Consider the following 15,326-nt stretch of genomic DNA (forward strand, 5'->3'; position numbering starts at 1 on the left):
GATATTATTAATATTGTGACTAAGTGTTTGCCATCACACTGAAATCTCTCCCACAAAGGGTTACTCATTTACCATCAGTACAAGACTTTCCCTTCAAGTAAATGCAAGCTAATGCTAAAATACTCTTATTTTGAAGTAAGACAGGAAGTTGTTCTTCTCATTGAGCTGATCAACAGCACATGATTACAAAAACATTAAAAAAAAAAAAAAAAAAAAAAAAAAAAAAGTACAGTAATTATACTGTAGGCTGTTTAATTTTTATAAATTTTGATAAAATATTGACACAGATGTTGCCATGTTGTTTACGCTGCAATGCATTCTGGGTAAATGAGATCCTTGGTCTGATTGCGCTACCTCCGTCCAGCCAAAACAGCCTGTTCCCTCTGAGTTCACAAAATGCTGCCAAACACGACATGGACATGTGGTGGAATGTTTTTTTTAAATTTTTTTTAATGTTTTTGTAATCATGTGCTGTTGATCAGCTCAATGAGAAGAACAACTTCCTGTCTTACTTCAAAATAAGAGTATTTTAGCATTAGCTTGCATTTACTTGAAGGGAAAGTCTTGTACTGATGGTAAATGAGTAACCCTTTGTGGGAGAGATTTCAGTGTGATGGCAAACACTTAGTCACAATATTAATAATATCGTGTTATGTCTCAACACAAGCTTTCTTTGTACCCATATTGAAGATTATGCAACTGTTTTCAACATCTGGATGTTACAAAAAGTCAGGATATGTTTTTTTTCTTCTTTTAAGATTGCAGATCTGTGAATTCACAGACCTCTACTACACAATAAACCACAGTAGACTGCTTGGCTGGACCAAGTGAAAGCTTGTAAAAAGTTGTAAAATTTCAGCTGAGCCACATCTCAAGATAGAGAGAACAATAAACCTGAAGGCACTGGGCGCAAAGTAACAGACCCAGTTTTAAGCTGTGACAGAACTGCACAATGCAACTTAGCGCACTTAAACATTGAGGCAACAGTTCATAAAAGTCTCTTTGAACTGAAACACAAGGAAATTAAAATTAGATTTTATGTGGTTAATTTTTTTTTCTCTCTGCACAAAGTTGATAATGATTTACAGTGGTACAAAATAATCACTTTACAAAACACGTTTAACTTATTTATGAGCATTCTTCAGAAATTTGCAGAATGAAATTAAATATGCAAAAAGTACAATGTCACTTTGGAAATCTTTGTACGTTCGCCTGATATTTTTATGTTGTTGATTATCTGGTAATTACAAGCAGTAATTGGTTTCTCTGTTATGCTCTTCCTTACTGTAATCTGTTGCTGGAGTTTTAAACCGAGAAAAGCACAATGAAGCTGAATATGAAATGAATAACAGATTACAATTACATGTGTCTCAACACAATGCAAGACATTTGAAAAATAATTAGTAGATTTTACGATATGTTGTCAAACATTAATTATCGTGCAGTTTATATGCCTGTGCAGTGCTGTTGCACGCCGTTGAACAAGCTGCCTCAAACATCTTCATTAGGATTTTCTGTGCTGTCATCGTCACTCATCAGCTGAGAAAACAAAGAGAGCACGGTTACAAAGATGATTACAGTGATTAGCAACAAAAATGACTGAATTCATTAACACAAGCAATTAGGACCTTTTTTTTTTGTCTTTTGTTGTTACTCACGTTCATTGCAGACTCACGCCTCAGATTCATCATCCACTGCGCTGGATGAATTCTTGAACAGCCATCTGTTCTTGTGCTGAGTGTGTCCGAAGCCCTCATCGTAATTCCCCTTTCGTTTGAACAGTTGTTGGTAGTGAAATATGCAGTAGAATTCACCGTTCAAAGGTGTGTAAGTTTGCATGCTAAAAAGAAGTACAAGTTAGTAGCAAATCTAATTGCCCACGCTGCTTAGTGGCTAAAAACTTTAACTGGAAGAGAAAACTTTAAGGCGGGCAGAGTTCCCACATGTGAAACATTGCAGTATAATATATGGTGAAGATTGCTTTAAAAAAAAAAAAAAATCTTGTGAAGCATTGTGTTGTTTGCGATCTACATGACTCCTTTTTTGTTTTACTGTAATTTGCTCGCTGTAGCCTAAATGTGAACAGGATTTAGGGATATTTGTGCTGTTTTGCCTTTTTTCTATACAATGCTAAAGCTAACAACATTAGTTGCCATGGTATAAAGTATCTGTTGATTTTGGAGACTATTTCCATCAGTCTCCCACTTATCATTGTATTGCTAAATCCGTATACAATTCAGAAGAAAAAAATGTCATACCCCTGGCAGATTTAGGTTTAATTTTTCTGAAAAAAAAAGTGTCGATTGAGAATTTTTTTAAAATAAATATTTAATAAACAATATAGCATGCCAAAGAATCATTACCGTACTCAATGATGAGTGGAAAACTGTTAATAACATTATACCTATCAAATGCTTATAATACATGCTGTCCAGCTTTTTGACTGATGATGTATCTCCTTGCCATCACCCTAATCATTAACTTCCTTCAGATACTCCCTGTCAGAGTTGAGGCATTGGCCACACCAAAATCTTAGTAGTATTTCCAGTTAGAAGAAACATGTCAACTAAGATTGCATTAAACTTAAACTGCCAAGAATATGAACAACATTTGGCAATGTTGGTAAAACGTGGAATCAAAAGAGGAAGAAGACCTGATTAAAACTGAAAGAGATCCTTGCGAAACATATTTTGATATCCCACCTTAGTTTTTTCTTGCACTGTTTGCAGCAGAAGCACGTTTTGTGAAAAATATATTTGTCTGCTGTGACTTTTTCCATCTGATAAACTGGCTTCTGACAGGCCGAGCACGTCTCTCGAGAAGCTGGCTGAAACTGCTAAGAAAAACGAGACTGGGTTTACTTCAAGTTCGAGAGGGATTTTCACAAAAAGAATTTATTAGAAAGTTGCTGATAGAAATGTAAAAAGTACCAAAAATCAAATGCAAAGTAGAACGAAGAGAAATTGACGTAATGTTGAAGCGGCAATAGTCAAAAACCTAAGAAATGCCTTCAGCAATAAACTCATAGATGATCAGTCTATTTAGCAGTCAAATAAGTACTTAGTAGATAATGAATATGTTGTGAAAACATGAAAGACAAACACTTATCTGTCCAGATACCCAAATCATTAACCTGATTTGCTGGCTGCTGAACCTCTGGATTGTTTTGCTTTCTGGCTGCCTTGCAACAAAAGCAGAGGTTTTGGATGTCTAAGACCTGTTACCAGAGTTATCTGTCCTCTCATAGTTTTCCACTGCTGTTCCTCTGATGCTGTTCCCTTCGCTGTCAGTTTGGACCTGGAGCACACTAAGCTCTCGATTTTGTTGGCTGTTAGAAGTCTGCTGTCGTCCTCCTTTCTTGGGTTTTACTTTTTTACCTGGAGTGGGGCTATTGCACGTCACTGTCTTTGTGGTTCTGAATTTTCCTTCTGGCCTCGGGTTCAACTGACACTTCATACAGATTAAAGTTTCTGGTGGCACAACCTCTGTTTCATCTGTTTTTCTTGCTGCCGACTGAATAGAAATGAATGCGGGTGAAGACGGAGGGCTTTGCCGTTGCTTTGTAGAAACCTGATCTGTGCTAGGAGATGCTGCAGTGCCTGTAGAGCTGCTTCTTTGTGGAAAACAACTTTCTTCTGATTGTTGTGGCTTGGTTGTGCTTAAATCAGTTTTGCTTATGTTACTAGAATGTGGTGATTCTTGCACAACCCCCAGGGATTCTTTGAGCAGATTTGATAAATTTGCAATATCTGAGTCAGACTTTAGTGTAGAAACAGAAAGAAGTGCTTTCTTAATTGTGTCCTCTATATCCTTAAGTCTAGCTAAAGTCTGCTCTTTAAGATTTATTATTTCCTCACTAGCACGCTCAAGATCTCCATAAACGTGCTCCATTGAGGACTTGCAATGTGTTTTGTCTGCTGATGACCGAATCATTTTGTCTTTATTTTCTGCTTTGACCTTCTTTCGCCCTGTTCTGTCCGTGTTGACGATCCAGTCAGGGACGTTCTCAAACACTCTCCTGAGAGACGTCACATCGACCTCACTCGTGTCGCTTTCGATTTCTTCTACGCGACTCAGAATGCCTTGCAGTTGCTCTTGCTTTCTCAAGTGTTCAAAGATTTCCATTGCCGCTGTTACGTTTCCTCTCACAATCTCATCCATGTGTATGGACAGTCGCTGTCTGCGTTCATCATCCGTTTCCATTCTCGCTTTCTTCTCCCTCATCTCGACTTTGATGTCTTGCTTTGTGTCCTTGTAATGCCTATCTGCACTGTCAGCAGTTATTTTACAGATGTTGGATGATGGATCAGCTCCAGTGTGGACAGTGCCATCTGCAGTGCATTCTCCTGTTGAGTGTTTTTGGGTTTTGTCACCGGACTGAAGATGTTTCACTCGTTTTGGCTTTGCAGGGGCCGTCTTTTTTGATGACACAACTTTGCCGCCGAATTTTTGCCGAGCCTCATGGAAGTTTATATGGGTTTCATCCGTTTCAGATATTATGTCATGTGCGGATGCGCTTTGAGACATCTCTTTCTTTTCAATGTTTTCTATCTTTTGTTGTCTTATATCTGATTCATTACTCTCTAAGAGCATGGTCAAACATTGCATGTCAGACTTCCCTTTTCTTTGTTGCAACGTCTTTGTAGATTTGTCTACATTGTAGTTTTCATGATGATCCAATGACTTATTGGTAGTGTCTTCTTGACCTAAAAACAATGTTGTTGCTGATGGCTGGGAAACCTGACAAAACATTTCTTCAGTTCCCATAGCACTAATTTTGTGTTCCTCTGGATGCCTAGTAGCAGATGGCTGACTTACTTCTTGTTTCTCTTTCAAATGTTCAGGTTTAGGTGGAATTGGTGGTTTGGGGCCAGTGACTCTTTTGCTTTTTGTTGACACAACACATTGAGTAGGCTTGTAATGGGTTTTGATTGGATGTGGGGGATCTGCATTTGCCACAATTACTTCTTGCTTTAGTAATTCTTTAGTTAGGCATGGAGGCTCTGCCTTTGCCACATTCACTTGCAGCTTTGCTGGATCTTCAGTTGGATGTAGAGGCTCCACATTTGCCACAGTTACTTCTTGGTTGAGCAGCTCTTTAGTTGGACATGGAGGCTCTGCATTTGACACAGTCACTTGTGTGTTCATTAGTTCTTCAGTTGGGTGTGGAGGTTCCACATTAACCACAGTTACTTCTTGTTTGGGTGGTTCTGTAGTTCGGTATGGAGGCTCTGCATTTGCCACAGTTACTTCTTGTGTTACTGGATCTTCAGTTGGGTGTGGAGGCTCCACATTTGCCACAGTTACTTCTTGGTTGAGTGGTTCTTTAGTTGGGCATGGAGGCTCTGCATTTGACACAGTCATTTCTTGGTTTAGTGGTTCTTTAGGTGGGTGTGGATGGTCTGCATTCACTACAGTCTTTTCTAGGTTTAGTGTTTCTTCGGTTGGGTGTGGAAGCTCTGTCTCTGATAAAGTCACTTCTAGGTTTAGTAGTTCTTTAGTTGGGCATGGAGGCTCTGTATTTGACACAGCCACTTGTATGTCTATTAGTCCTTCAGCTGGGTGTGGAGGCTCCAAATTTGTCACAATTACTTTTTGCGTCAGTGGTTCTTTAACTGGGTGTGGAGGCTCTGCATTCACTACAGTCACTTCTAGGTTTAATGGTTCTTTAGCCAGGTGTGGAGACTCTGCATTGATTACATTCACATCTATGTTTAGTGGTTCTTTCGTTGGGTGTGGAGGTTCTGCATCTAACAAAGTCACTTTTAGGTTTAGTGGTGATTCAGAGGGGTGAGAAGGCTCTGCATTTGATGCAGTCATGTGTAGGAGTAGTGGGTCTTCAGTTAGGTGTAGAGGCTCAGCATTTGCTGTTTTTGGGTGTGGAGGCTCCACATTTGCCACTGTTACTTCTTGGTTGGGTGTTTCTGGCTTTTGTTGTTCTTGATTTGATTTAGGCTCAGCCAAAAAGCAAAAGTCTGTAGCACTGTGCTTTTGAACATTACTTTGTGAGTTTTTCTGATACGATTTATTGGACTGTCTGTATATCATAGCTGCCCTAATGTCTCCTCTTGTCACATTAATATTAGACTTCTCCAAGGAATCCAACGCTGCTTGTATTGTGCCCTGACAACAAACTTCTTCTTGTTGTTCAGGTGTTGCTTCTGAAATTTGTTCAGGAACCAAATAATTTTTAACGTTTTCATTTTTAGCTAATTCTCTAAATCCTTCATTAATTTTGTTGCAAGTCTCAGAGGTGTGCTCTTTCACAGAACTGGCCTCTTCTCTGACCGTTTCTGTGTTTTTGGGTAGCCAGTTTGATTCAGGTGCTGAGAAAATTCCTTCAACTAATGGAGATTTATTACTTTTTTCTAAGCATGATTCCACTTTTGTGCTTGAGATTTCTTGAGCTGATTCTGCTTCTGCTCTTGACAATGATACAATGGGTATTTCAAACAGTTCTTCTGTGTTGGCTTCTGCCATTTCAGCTTGTTGAACCCTGTTTTGATTCTGATGTTCAGAATTTGCCAGAACTTCTTTAAGCCCTTGACCGAAGCAAGCATTACAACTATTACAACTATTGTTGGACTGTGGAAACAAGAATGCCCCCGTATTGCATTCTATAGGAGATTGACTTTTTCCAGATGACACTGCAGAAGATTTGACACATTTACTATGACTAGGACCTGTTCCTTCAGAAAACATGCCTTTTAGTCTTTTTACATCCACTTGGATACACTCTTCAGATGGATTACTTATATGGTGATGATGAGATTCATCATCCAGTCTGACAGCTGCTTCACTTTGACTATGTTCAGTGCTGTGAATGGTTTGTTCATCATCATGAAGTGATCTTAAATACTCCAAGTCACCCTTTTCGATGCAACTTTTGAACAATTTTACATTGGCCCTAATTGACCCTGACCTGGCTTGGTCTTGACTGCTCTTTGGAACTGAGACTGTTTCTGCCTCAGGTTCATCATGACCTGCACTGTTTGGAGGGCTGTAGCCCTTCACGTCTTCTTCGTCAAAGTACTTGTAGAGGGAATAAACAATGACTTCTGCACCGTTTCTGACGTCTTCTTGAATGATCACCCCTTTCCTCAGGGAGTTGTCCTGATTGAGGATATCCTCAACCAACTGAACTACATTGGCAGTTTTTAACTCAGCGTCTTTGTTTGCACTGAATCTATGCTGGTGAGCCAGTGCATCCACCACTGTGGCCTCCATAAACCCTTTACTATCTTCCTTAAGGTAAATTATCTGAGGCTTTAGGTTTACCCGTGGTAGCAGCTGGACTATAAAATTTTGTGCACCACCTTCAGCCACCTTGTCATATTTTATCTCAGGTCCCCTATCCGATATTGTGAACTGTGACTTTTTAGCTATCATTGTCTCGCTAACCTCAATAATTGCCCCATCTGAGTGAATGGCTTTCACACAGTGGAGGAAATTTAACGTTTCTTTGATATTTTCCACCAGCGTCTCCATTTCGTCCTGATTCTGATGTCTAATTTTATCAAATGGCATCGATTCAAACAGGTGTGTTCTGTTCTTTACATTGGCAATCGGATAATCTTCACTTGCTACAATGCTTTGATTTTGAGTGTTAGATGCATGGCTTAAAAAATTCTCTCTTTCTATGTTAGAGGAAATAAAGGGGTTATTTTGGACAAGTGCTGCGTTTGTTTTTATTATTTCTCTTTTTCTCTCTGATTCAGTAAAACTTATGAAACTCCCCTCAAGTGGGAGATCATGACAGGGAAATGCTGCTTCAGTGCAAGAAAAGTCACTTTCTGTACTTTCACCAGCAGCACCAACACACAGCTTTTGTTCTTCTAAATTCCTGTCCTCACTTTTGTTATTGCCTTGTGTGTTGCCAGCAGAAGATATTTCAGGTGGTTTGTTCAAAACCATAGGAACATTCCCCTGAATCTCATCTGGCTTTACAGTGCTTGAACGTTTATTCTCAAATACCTTTCTGTTAGCCTTAACATCTATTTTTGCCACCTGTTCCTCTACTTCTTTATTATAATTTGATGTTAAGTCAGGAGATTTATCACTTGTCATCATCCCTTCACAACTCTTAGTGCAAGGTTCATCTTTTAGCCCTTCTAAAACAGTTGATATTTTACGATAATCCTGTCTTTCCACCGCTCCCTCTTCTACATAGATCTTTGGGGTGCTATAGCTGCTGCCACGGTTTTCAAATATCAAGCATCTTGAAAGAACCTCTCCCTCATATCCGGTTTCCCCACCAGACTCTGATTTAGAGCTCAACACTTCAGCAAACTCCTCATTCACAACATCATCCAGCATCTTTATCTCTGGGCAGGTATGCTTCAGGAGCCGTCTCAGCTCGTTTTTCTGTCGTTGCTGGAATATCTTTTCCCTGGAGAGTTGGGAAGACATCAGCTGTTCAGAATGTCCCTCAGCGATGTCTTCAAGTCCCTTTTCAGGCTCGTCTGGGGGCTGTGGTGGATGGTCATCTTTTCTTTGTTCAGAGTCTTCATCCGTCTTAGAGGAATAAAGTACGGGTCTTACAAAAGCCATCGTTTTTGATAGCGATGATGATTAAATGAAAGCCATGCTCCAGAGGAAGGGTTAGGGAAAAGGCAAACACGTCACATAAAAGGGAGCTGCGTGTTATCTCCGGATTCAGGCATGAATGCATACCATTCAACAAGCCGGGTGTCAACGGACTGGGAAAACTCCAACATGGGGAAAATAACTTGCATTGCAACAACAAAAGAAGCCGTATAAGGAATGAAATATGTGCTGATCAGCAATAATGTTATGCCATCCAGATTAGTGGCATTATCGATTAGCCCATGCCGTCGTCTTTCATTACTCCATGATCCTGTTATTGCTGGTGCTTCAATGCTGGACATGGGTCAGAATAGGCAAGCTGACAGTTCTGCATCCCCACACTCCAGACACTATGATTCACTGTGTATTTAGAGACCTTTCAATAAGCATTAGTGCTTGATGGATTGGATGACGGACAGCCTTCTCTCCCCATGTGCATCAATGACCTTTGGCCTCCCAGTCTTGCCATCACAATTTGACCCTGGCTAAATTCACTGAAACCCTTGTACTTGCATGTTTTTCTAAATTAATGTCATCTCAGTTATCTTAATGTTACGCACGGTCAGTGAACATATGTGGAGTGACTGACTTTCCAGATAATTTTCATTCATTCAAAAGCAACTGTGCAATTTTCATCACTCAGGTCAAGCAGTCAGTTAGCAGTCAGTAGGGAAAAATAACACTAGGGAATTGGATTGTTACTGTGACAATGTAAATGGACCAATTCTACCAACCAAATCATCACACAACAACAACAAAACATCTGGCGATGGGCTGCTTTACCTTAGTTAGCTTTGTCCACTTCCCAGACTCTCTTGGTTGAGCATGATCCTGAAAGGGAACAAACAACACTTACTTATGTGATAAACAAAAGGATTCCTCTGCCAGACGTTACTTGTGACCATCGTGCCCCAAGAAAACAGTCGATCATGGTTACTTGCCAGACTTTCAGCAACTTAAAAAATTATAGTATCAACTGCGAAATATAAGGGCTTCAATATTTTTTTCATAGAAATAGTTAGGATTCATCCCTACAGAACAAACTCACTCATAACATTTAAAATAAATAAATAAATAAATAAATAAATGTCCTGACTGTCAGATGGTGGCAAAGTGCTTCCAATTATTATCCTTGGTATATCTTCACAGTAAGACTTGACACAGTTGTGACGATTTCTTGACTAAGGATTTTTACACATCTTCACCAGGGTAGCCAAATTATTATTTTTTTTTATTTTGTCATTCATTGTGTCTTTTATAATGACAGTCTCCATAAATATGGAGGGAAATGTGGAGTTTTGTGTTTCTTCACATTTGATGTGCCATCCAAAGCTTTCAGACATTATGTTTATTTGACATAAATAATGTTTTTAGGGAAGATATGCAAAATGAATGGATGATATTAAACACAGAGTTTGATGTTGATTCAGGTCTGTGACTAAAACTAGTTTAGTTTGACCTGGATGAAAAAAAGGACAAACAAAGATATAATTAACAGACTGACCTTTTCCACTTTAGAAGGCCTGTTTGCTGATTCCTTATTTGCCACTTTTGACATATAGAGAGCAGACATAGCTTTGACCGAGACAGACAGTGTCTCTTTGGTTTGGTTGAAGGAGCTGTCTCTGAAGTCAGCAGCTGACCTCCTCTTATCATCTGCAGAGACATCAGACATTAGTGTAAGCTTGAAACTTTAACACACATTGTACTTTGCATGAGAGGGGGTGGTGGGGAAGGCCTGGTGAGCGATGCAATTGAGTAAAGAGGGTTTTAAACAGTGAGTCATCCGCTAACATAATGCTTAATTCTCCTGTGTTAATGTTCACGTCGTCACTGTGTTTGTTATCAGGTACTAATTTAGGGTCCTGCTCAGAGTTCTTCCTGGGCTGATATTTACCAGCTGTCATGTGGCTGAGTTATAAATGTATACTTGTGGTGGAGCAGGAAAGATACCTGACTCCACTGATACACATACTGACGGTTAGAGCGCGAGTGAATCCCCACAGCAAAAGCTAAACCAGGAGTGTAGGCTTGTAGTAAATTCACTTTGTTAGGGTGAAAGCAATGAGGCCGTCCAAGCTTTCCAACCTCAAAGACTTGGAGCTGATTGCCAAAGATACATTTCCGGATAACCAGTAAAAACATGTAAGAGACACAAATCATAATAATTGTTTTCTATTGGAAATTGAGACACTTATAACTACTTTAACATGTTCATTTAAAAAAAAAATCTGATAAAAAAATTATGTTTTTTTGGAACTACTTTACATTATTTAATTATCTTTGGAGACAAACCTTTCTCATTTCTTATCAGAAACAAACTTCTAGAGAAAAATTATTTTAAATCGAAATTGCCAAGTGGTACTAATAGTTTTAGCCTAAACTATGCACATCACGCTATAGTGGATCCCTGCCTATTTGCGGTTCCTTATTCACAAATACACTTGTTTACTGACTTTTTTGTGGAATGTAACGCCAAATTATTTGCGGAAAATTTGCCTATTTGCATACTATTTTTGAGGAACAAAAATATTCAAAAGTAAATGCTGCTTGGAAAGCTGAAATACCTAAACGGTGCGACTCGACACGATGGAGCTCAGCTCTCGTTCCGCCCCGCAGATCACACACTCTCCTCCTCAACTCAGTTCCTCCAGACTAGCGGCAACATCAGTTAGGAAATGCCTGGTGGAAGTGTGCGTCCGCTGACCTTGTCAGACGAACTGCTTCTCAGTGCCTCTCTCCTAAGGATGGTTGGAATTGTTTTAATGGACAACAAACGATTGTTGTGATGATTCGCTGACGTGGGGATTGTCACTGTATGGCTAGGAAGTTGTTAAAGGCACAGAGGCCAATTCCAAGCCATCAGATGCAAAATCAAAGTTCTTTTTAGTTTTTTTTACATTCCATACAGCATTTTCATAACAACTGAAGGCAACATAGTTATTTGATTGTGATATAAAATGGCTCAGTGTTACTGGAAAAATAAATAATAGTCCCAAACCCCCAAACCTTTAAGCAAATGTGAGAAAAAGTTGTCTCTCCAAGAGTCTGCTGGTAAAAATATTTCAAAAGATTAAAACTGGATATGTTTTGTATATAATCATTACAGGTTGCTACCTTGAGGTTGAGAGCTGTTTTTTGTGGTACTTTTTCCCACATTTTGTCCTGTTGAATCATGTAGGTTATATTGAGGGCTTAGGCAGCAAGCCAGCATAAATTAGCTCATAAGTGTCATGTTGCGAGGAAATGATACATGGTCCTGAAATCTTTAGGAAAATAAAAAAAAATGGAGCAGTGTAGCCTGCATTTGTCTTCAGTCCTCTCTACTCTGTTTTTCCTCTATAAAACACAGACTAACCATTTGCCTTCAGGAGTCAAATATACGAGTCGGAGTTAAGTGGCCTAATAAACAAAACCAAAGGCAGATAATCTCCAAGTAAGTGATAATCAAAAGACTTAGGAATGCATGGAGATCTATTCAATAACAATAATGCTTCATACTCACAGAATATGAAGAAGGTCTGATTCCTTAGATCCTATCTTCTGAGTTTTTCTAGTAATGTGAATTAAATGTCTTAGATATATTTTTGCTTTGCGTTATCAAAGAAAGCGTCAGCCTGGCCACGTCGCTCCTTCGTTCTGGGTCATCTGTCCTGGAGACAGCTGACCGTTTCACCCTCCTATACTTATTCAGGACTTGCTGCTTGGCGGCTATTTCTGTCCCACTCTGAAGTGACCCCGTGTTTTCCACACAAGGTTTAGTCAATCACAGCTTTTGCGTAGTCACCGTGTGGATATCCCACATCTACATAGATGCATTCAGCTTCAAAGACATTTTTTTGTTTTAAATGTAAGTGGATTTCTTTGGTGTCTGCGCATTTAGATTTAAATGGAGATAGAACACGCCCACAATGCATGAGCAAACAATCTGAAAACCAATTTCTTTCTTATCAGCTGGATTTTGACCTGAGTGCATAAATTATGCATCCACTCGTCCATGGTTTAATTGCAGTCTTATGTAGGCTGTTGCTGAGTTTTGCTTTTTGTTGTCAGCCTGTCTTTCATTCCTTTATCTTACACCTGATTAGTGAAGAGGTACACGTTTGACCTCAGCTGCACCATTATGGGTAAAACACTTGGGACATTTTACTGATTTCTGGATTTACGGAGCTGCAGTTTTCATGGAGAAAACTTTGATAAATCCTAACAAAAAGATGTTATGTGAAACTCACCAGCTTCAGATGCTGCAAGCTTTTCAAAATCAATGCCCGCTATTGTTTTGTTCCTCTCTGTCTGGGTCTGATTCACCACCTGGGGAGAGAATAAAGAAAGCATCACTGCTAATAAGTGGCCTTACAGTCTGTCTGGTGCAACTGTGGAGGTGTCAAAACCAAAGCACTGCTGATAAACTGGATGTGTTATTATTTTTTTTTTAAAGTCTAAAGAAATAGTTCCAGCCACGGCAGAAAGTAGAGCACTTTTGGAAAAGCTTCAACGCATCTATGCATTAGCGTCTATGTAGCAGTGTCTGCAAGCTGTTTTTGTTTTTATTTCCAAAGCTTAATCTTACTTGTTTGGGATAACCTAATGAGTATTAGCTTTATTTTGATATGTTAAGAAAAGGATTCAGGAACAGTAAATGGTTCATCTAGAGATCGGTCAATAATCCCTTGTCCAGCTCTGAACAGAGAAATGTGTTTTTTTTTACTCCTAATATGTTAATTACATCGAAGCGGGGAAATTCAAATATTTTCAGTCTACAAATGCTTCAACAAACAGTCTGTATCTTGATGCTTGTTTTATGATGTTGATGTTAGATAAATATGTGCTACTCTACTTATTACTTTCTTTTCAGTTTATTCAAAAGAATATGCAGGACATGTTTCTCGTTTATATGTTACAGTTCTTCGAAATCAAAATCCTTTGGTCAGACACTCAAAGTAAAGCTATTATCAGTATCAGAAGAGCTTGATTGGATCACTTATGGCTTAAGTTTGTTGTTGCTTTATTCTTGCAAATTCTGCAAGCAAAGTTATTGACTGCCAGACAGCAATGCAAAATATAACTAAAAATCCATCCCAAAGGAGTTATGCTCAAACCTTTCATGGAAGGCATTTTTGTTTTTTATGGGACTGGAACCATCATTTGGTGAATATGTTATATTTATTGACAGTTTAAAAAAATGGCACCTACTCTTCTGTAACTTCATACATATATCTGTGGGTGGAAGGAAAACAAAGTGAAGAAAGGACAGCTTTTGCAAACGAAAGATGTATGTTTTTTAAACTTCCTAAATGTAACACACATAGCTCCATACGCAAGCCTAAACAAGAGGAATGAACCTAATTTAGCTGAATTTCTAATGGTAGTTAGAAACAAGAACAACCAAAGAAACATAGCTGGGTTACGTAATTACCTTTTGAGTCAGAAAATCATCTTTTGGCTCCTTTTTAGTTTTCTTTTCAGCAGGTTTTTTCTGCTCCTCTGCAGCGCTCTGCACATCCTCAGCCTCTCCATTCACCGCTGGCTCGTCCACAGCGTGACCTAAAGCTACGTTTCCAGTTTTAAAACTGCTCTTTGGTCTCTGCTTTGCCGTCGCCTTCAACTCAAAAAGAGCCTTCAAGGCCTCTATGGAGCTGCCGGTGGTGTTTTGGAGGCTACCCACTGATTTACTGCGGGTCAGGGTGGCTGTGGACCGAGCTCTCTCCCGCTCTTCATTTCTCTTCATCAGGGACTCCAGATGAGTCTCCCTGCTGTGCAGGGGAGATGAAGTCATCTGAAAAAGATATTTACAAAAACAAAAACAAAACAGCAGTTAGGACATGACTGAAGCATTTATTTTTCTTAAGTGAATCTGTAATTTACCTCCATTAGTGGTTTCTTTGTATTTCTTTCAACATTATTCTCTGGCGCAGGTTGACTTGATGTTGCATTTTTCACTGTAGTTTGATACCTACACCGTTATCAAATTTAAAAGCCTTTTTTAAAAACATGTCATTGCATGTTCAGTTATCACAAAGACAGAAAAGAGTTGGTATATTTTTTTTTATACCTGGCCACTAACTGGGACACAGATATCGTCCTGTCCTGCAGTCCTGCATCTGTCCAGATCGCCTTGTCGGACTGCGAGGGGAGACTCTTCAAAGACTGGCTGCGCCTTAGATCCTTTTCCCACTCCATAGTCGAGTCAAAGCAGGTCAGGTCTCTCCAATTGTATTCAAGCACTTGTCAAACAAAAAAAAAATGAATGATTTATCACCAAAACACCACATTTCTGCTGTAGTCAGAATGTCTGCAGATAATTTGCTAGCCTCTCACCTTTAGTTTGCATCTTAAGTCTGTTTATCACTTCATTTTATGAAAAAATACTGCCACATTAATAATCTTAATCTCAATAAAGAACATCATGCCATCTATCATGTTTTTCCAGAGGATATTTTTAATGAATGGTTTACCTTACAGATGTCATGTAGTGCCTGTTCCCCGCGACAGCCTGATAGAGACACTTCCGCAGCATCATAAGACCTGCACATGATAACAGGCGTTTTTGGAGCAAAGTCCTTTTGCTTCCTTATTGCCTGTACCTGTGTAGATTGGATCTGTAAATCTGTAAATATATATAACTTTGACCGGAAACTTCTGCAAAGTAGAGATAGCCTAGCTTGTATGAACAAATGTGGGCTTTTTTTTTCCTGATCTGCCTACATGTAAAGGTATATGTATATATAAATATTAAACTG

The 15,326-nt window shown here is 39.1% G+C and overlaps 1 protein-coding gene across 4 annotated transcripts; it reads right to left on the reverse strand.

Annotated features, from left to right (window-relative positions):
- Positions 1 to 1,114: 1,114 nt before the first annotated feature.
- Positions 1,115 to 15,120, reverse strand: LOC103140410 (LIM domain and actin-binding protein 1). Of its 4 annotated transcripts, none has more exons than XM_016673210.1 (10): positions 15,042 to 15,120; positions 14,639 to 14,810; positions 14,452 to 14,539; positions 14,003 to 14,362; positions 12,819 to 12,897; positions 10,091 to 10,242; positions 9,370 to 9,417; positions 2,703 to 2,833; positions 1,629 to 1,840; positions 1,115 to 1,539 (listed from the first exon to the last, which is right to left on the reverse strand). In XM_016673210.1, the coding sequence occupies exons 2-9, from the start codon at positions 14,764 to 14,766 to the stop codon at positions 1,672 to 1,674; spliced, it is 1,155 nt and encodes a 384-aa protein (XP_016528696.1). In that variant the 5' UTR covers positions 14,767 to 14,810; positions 15,042 to 15,120; the 3' UTR covers positions 1,115 to 1,539; positions 1,629 to 1,671. The 4 variants fall into 4 exon arrangements, with proteins under 4 accessions (XP_016528696.1, XP_016528695.1, XP_016528694.1 ...); XM_016673209.1 differs by having other exon boundaries at positions 1,676 to 1,840; positions 2,703 to 2,836; XM_016673208.1 differs by having other exon boundaries at positions 1,659 to 1,840; positions 2,703 to 2,836.
- Positions 15,121 to 15,326: the final 206 nt, after the last annotated feature.

The sequence above is a fragment of the Poecilia formosa genome, unplaced genomic scaffold (assembly GCF_000485575.1).
Source record: "Poecilia formosa unplaced genomic scaffold, Poecilia_formosa-5.1.2 Scaffold71, whole genome shotgun sequence".
NCBI lineage: Eukaryota > Metazoa > Chordata > Actinopteri > Cyprinodontiformes > Poeciliidae > Poecilia > Poecilia formosa.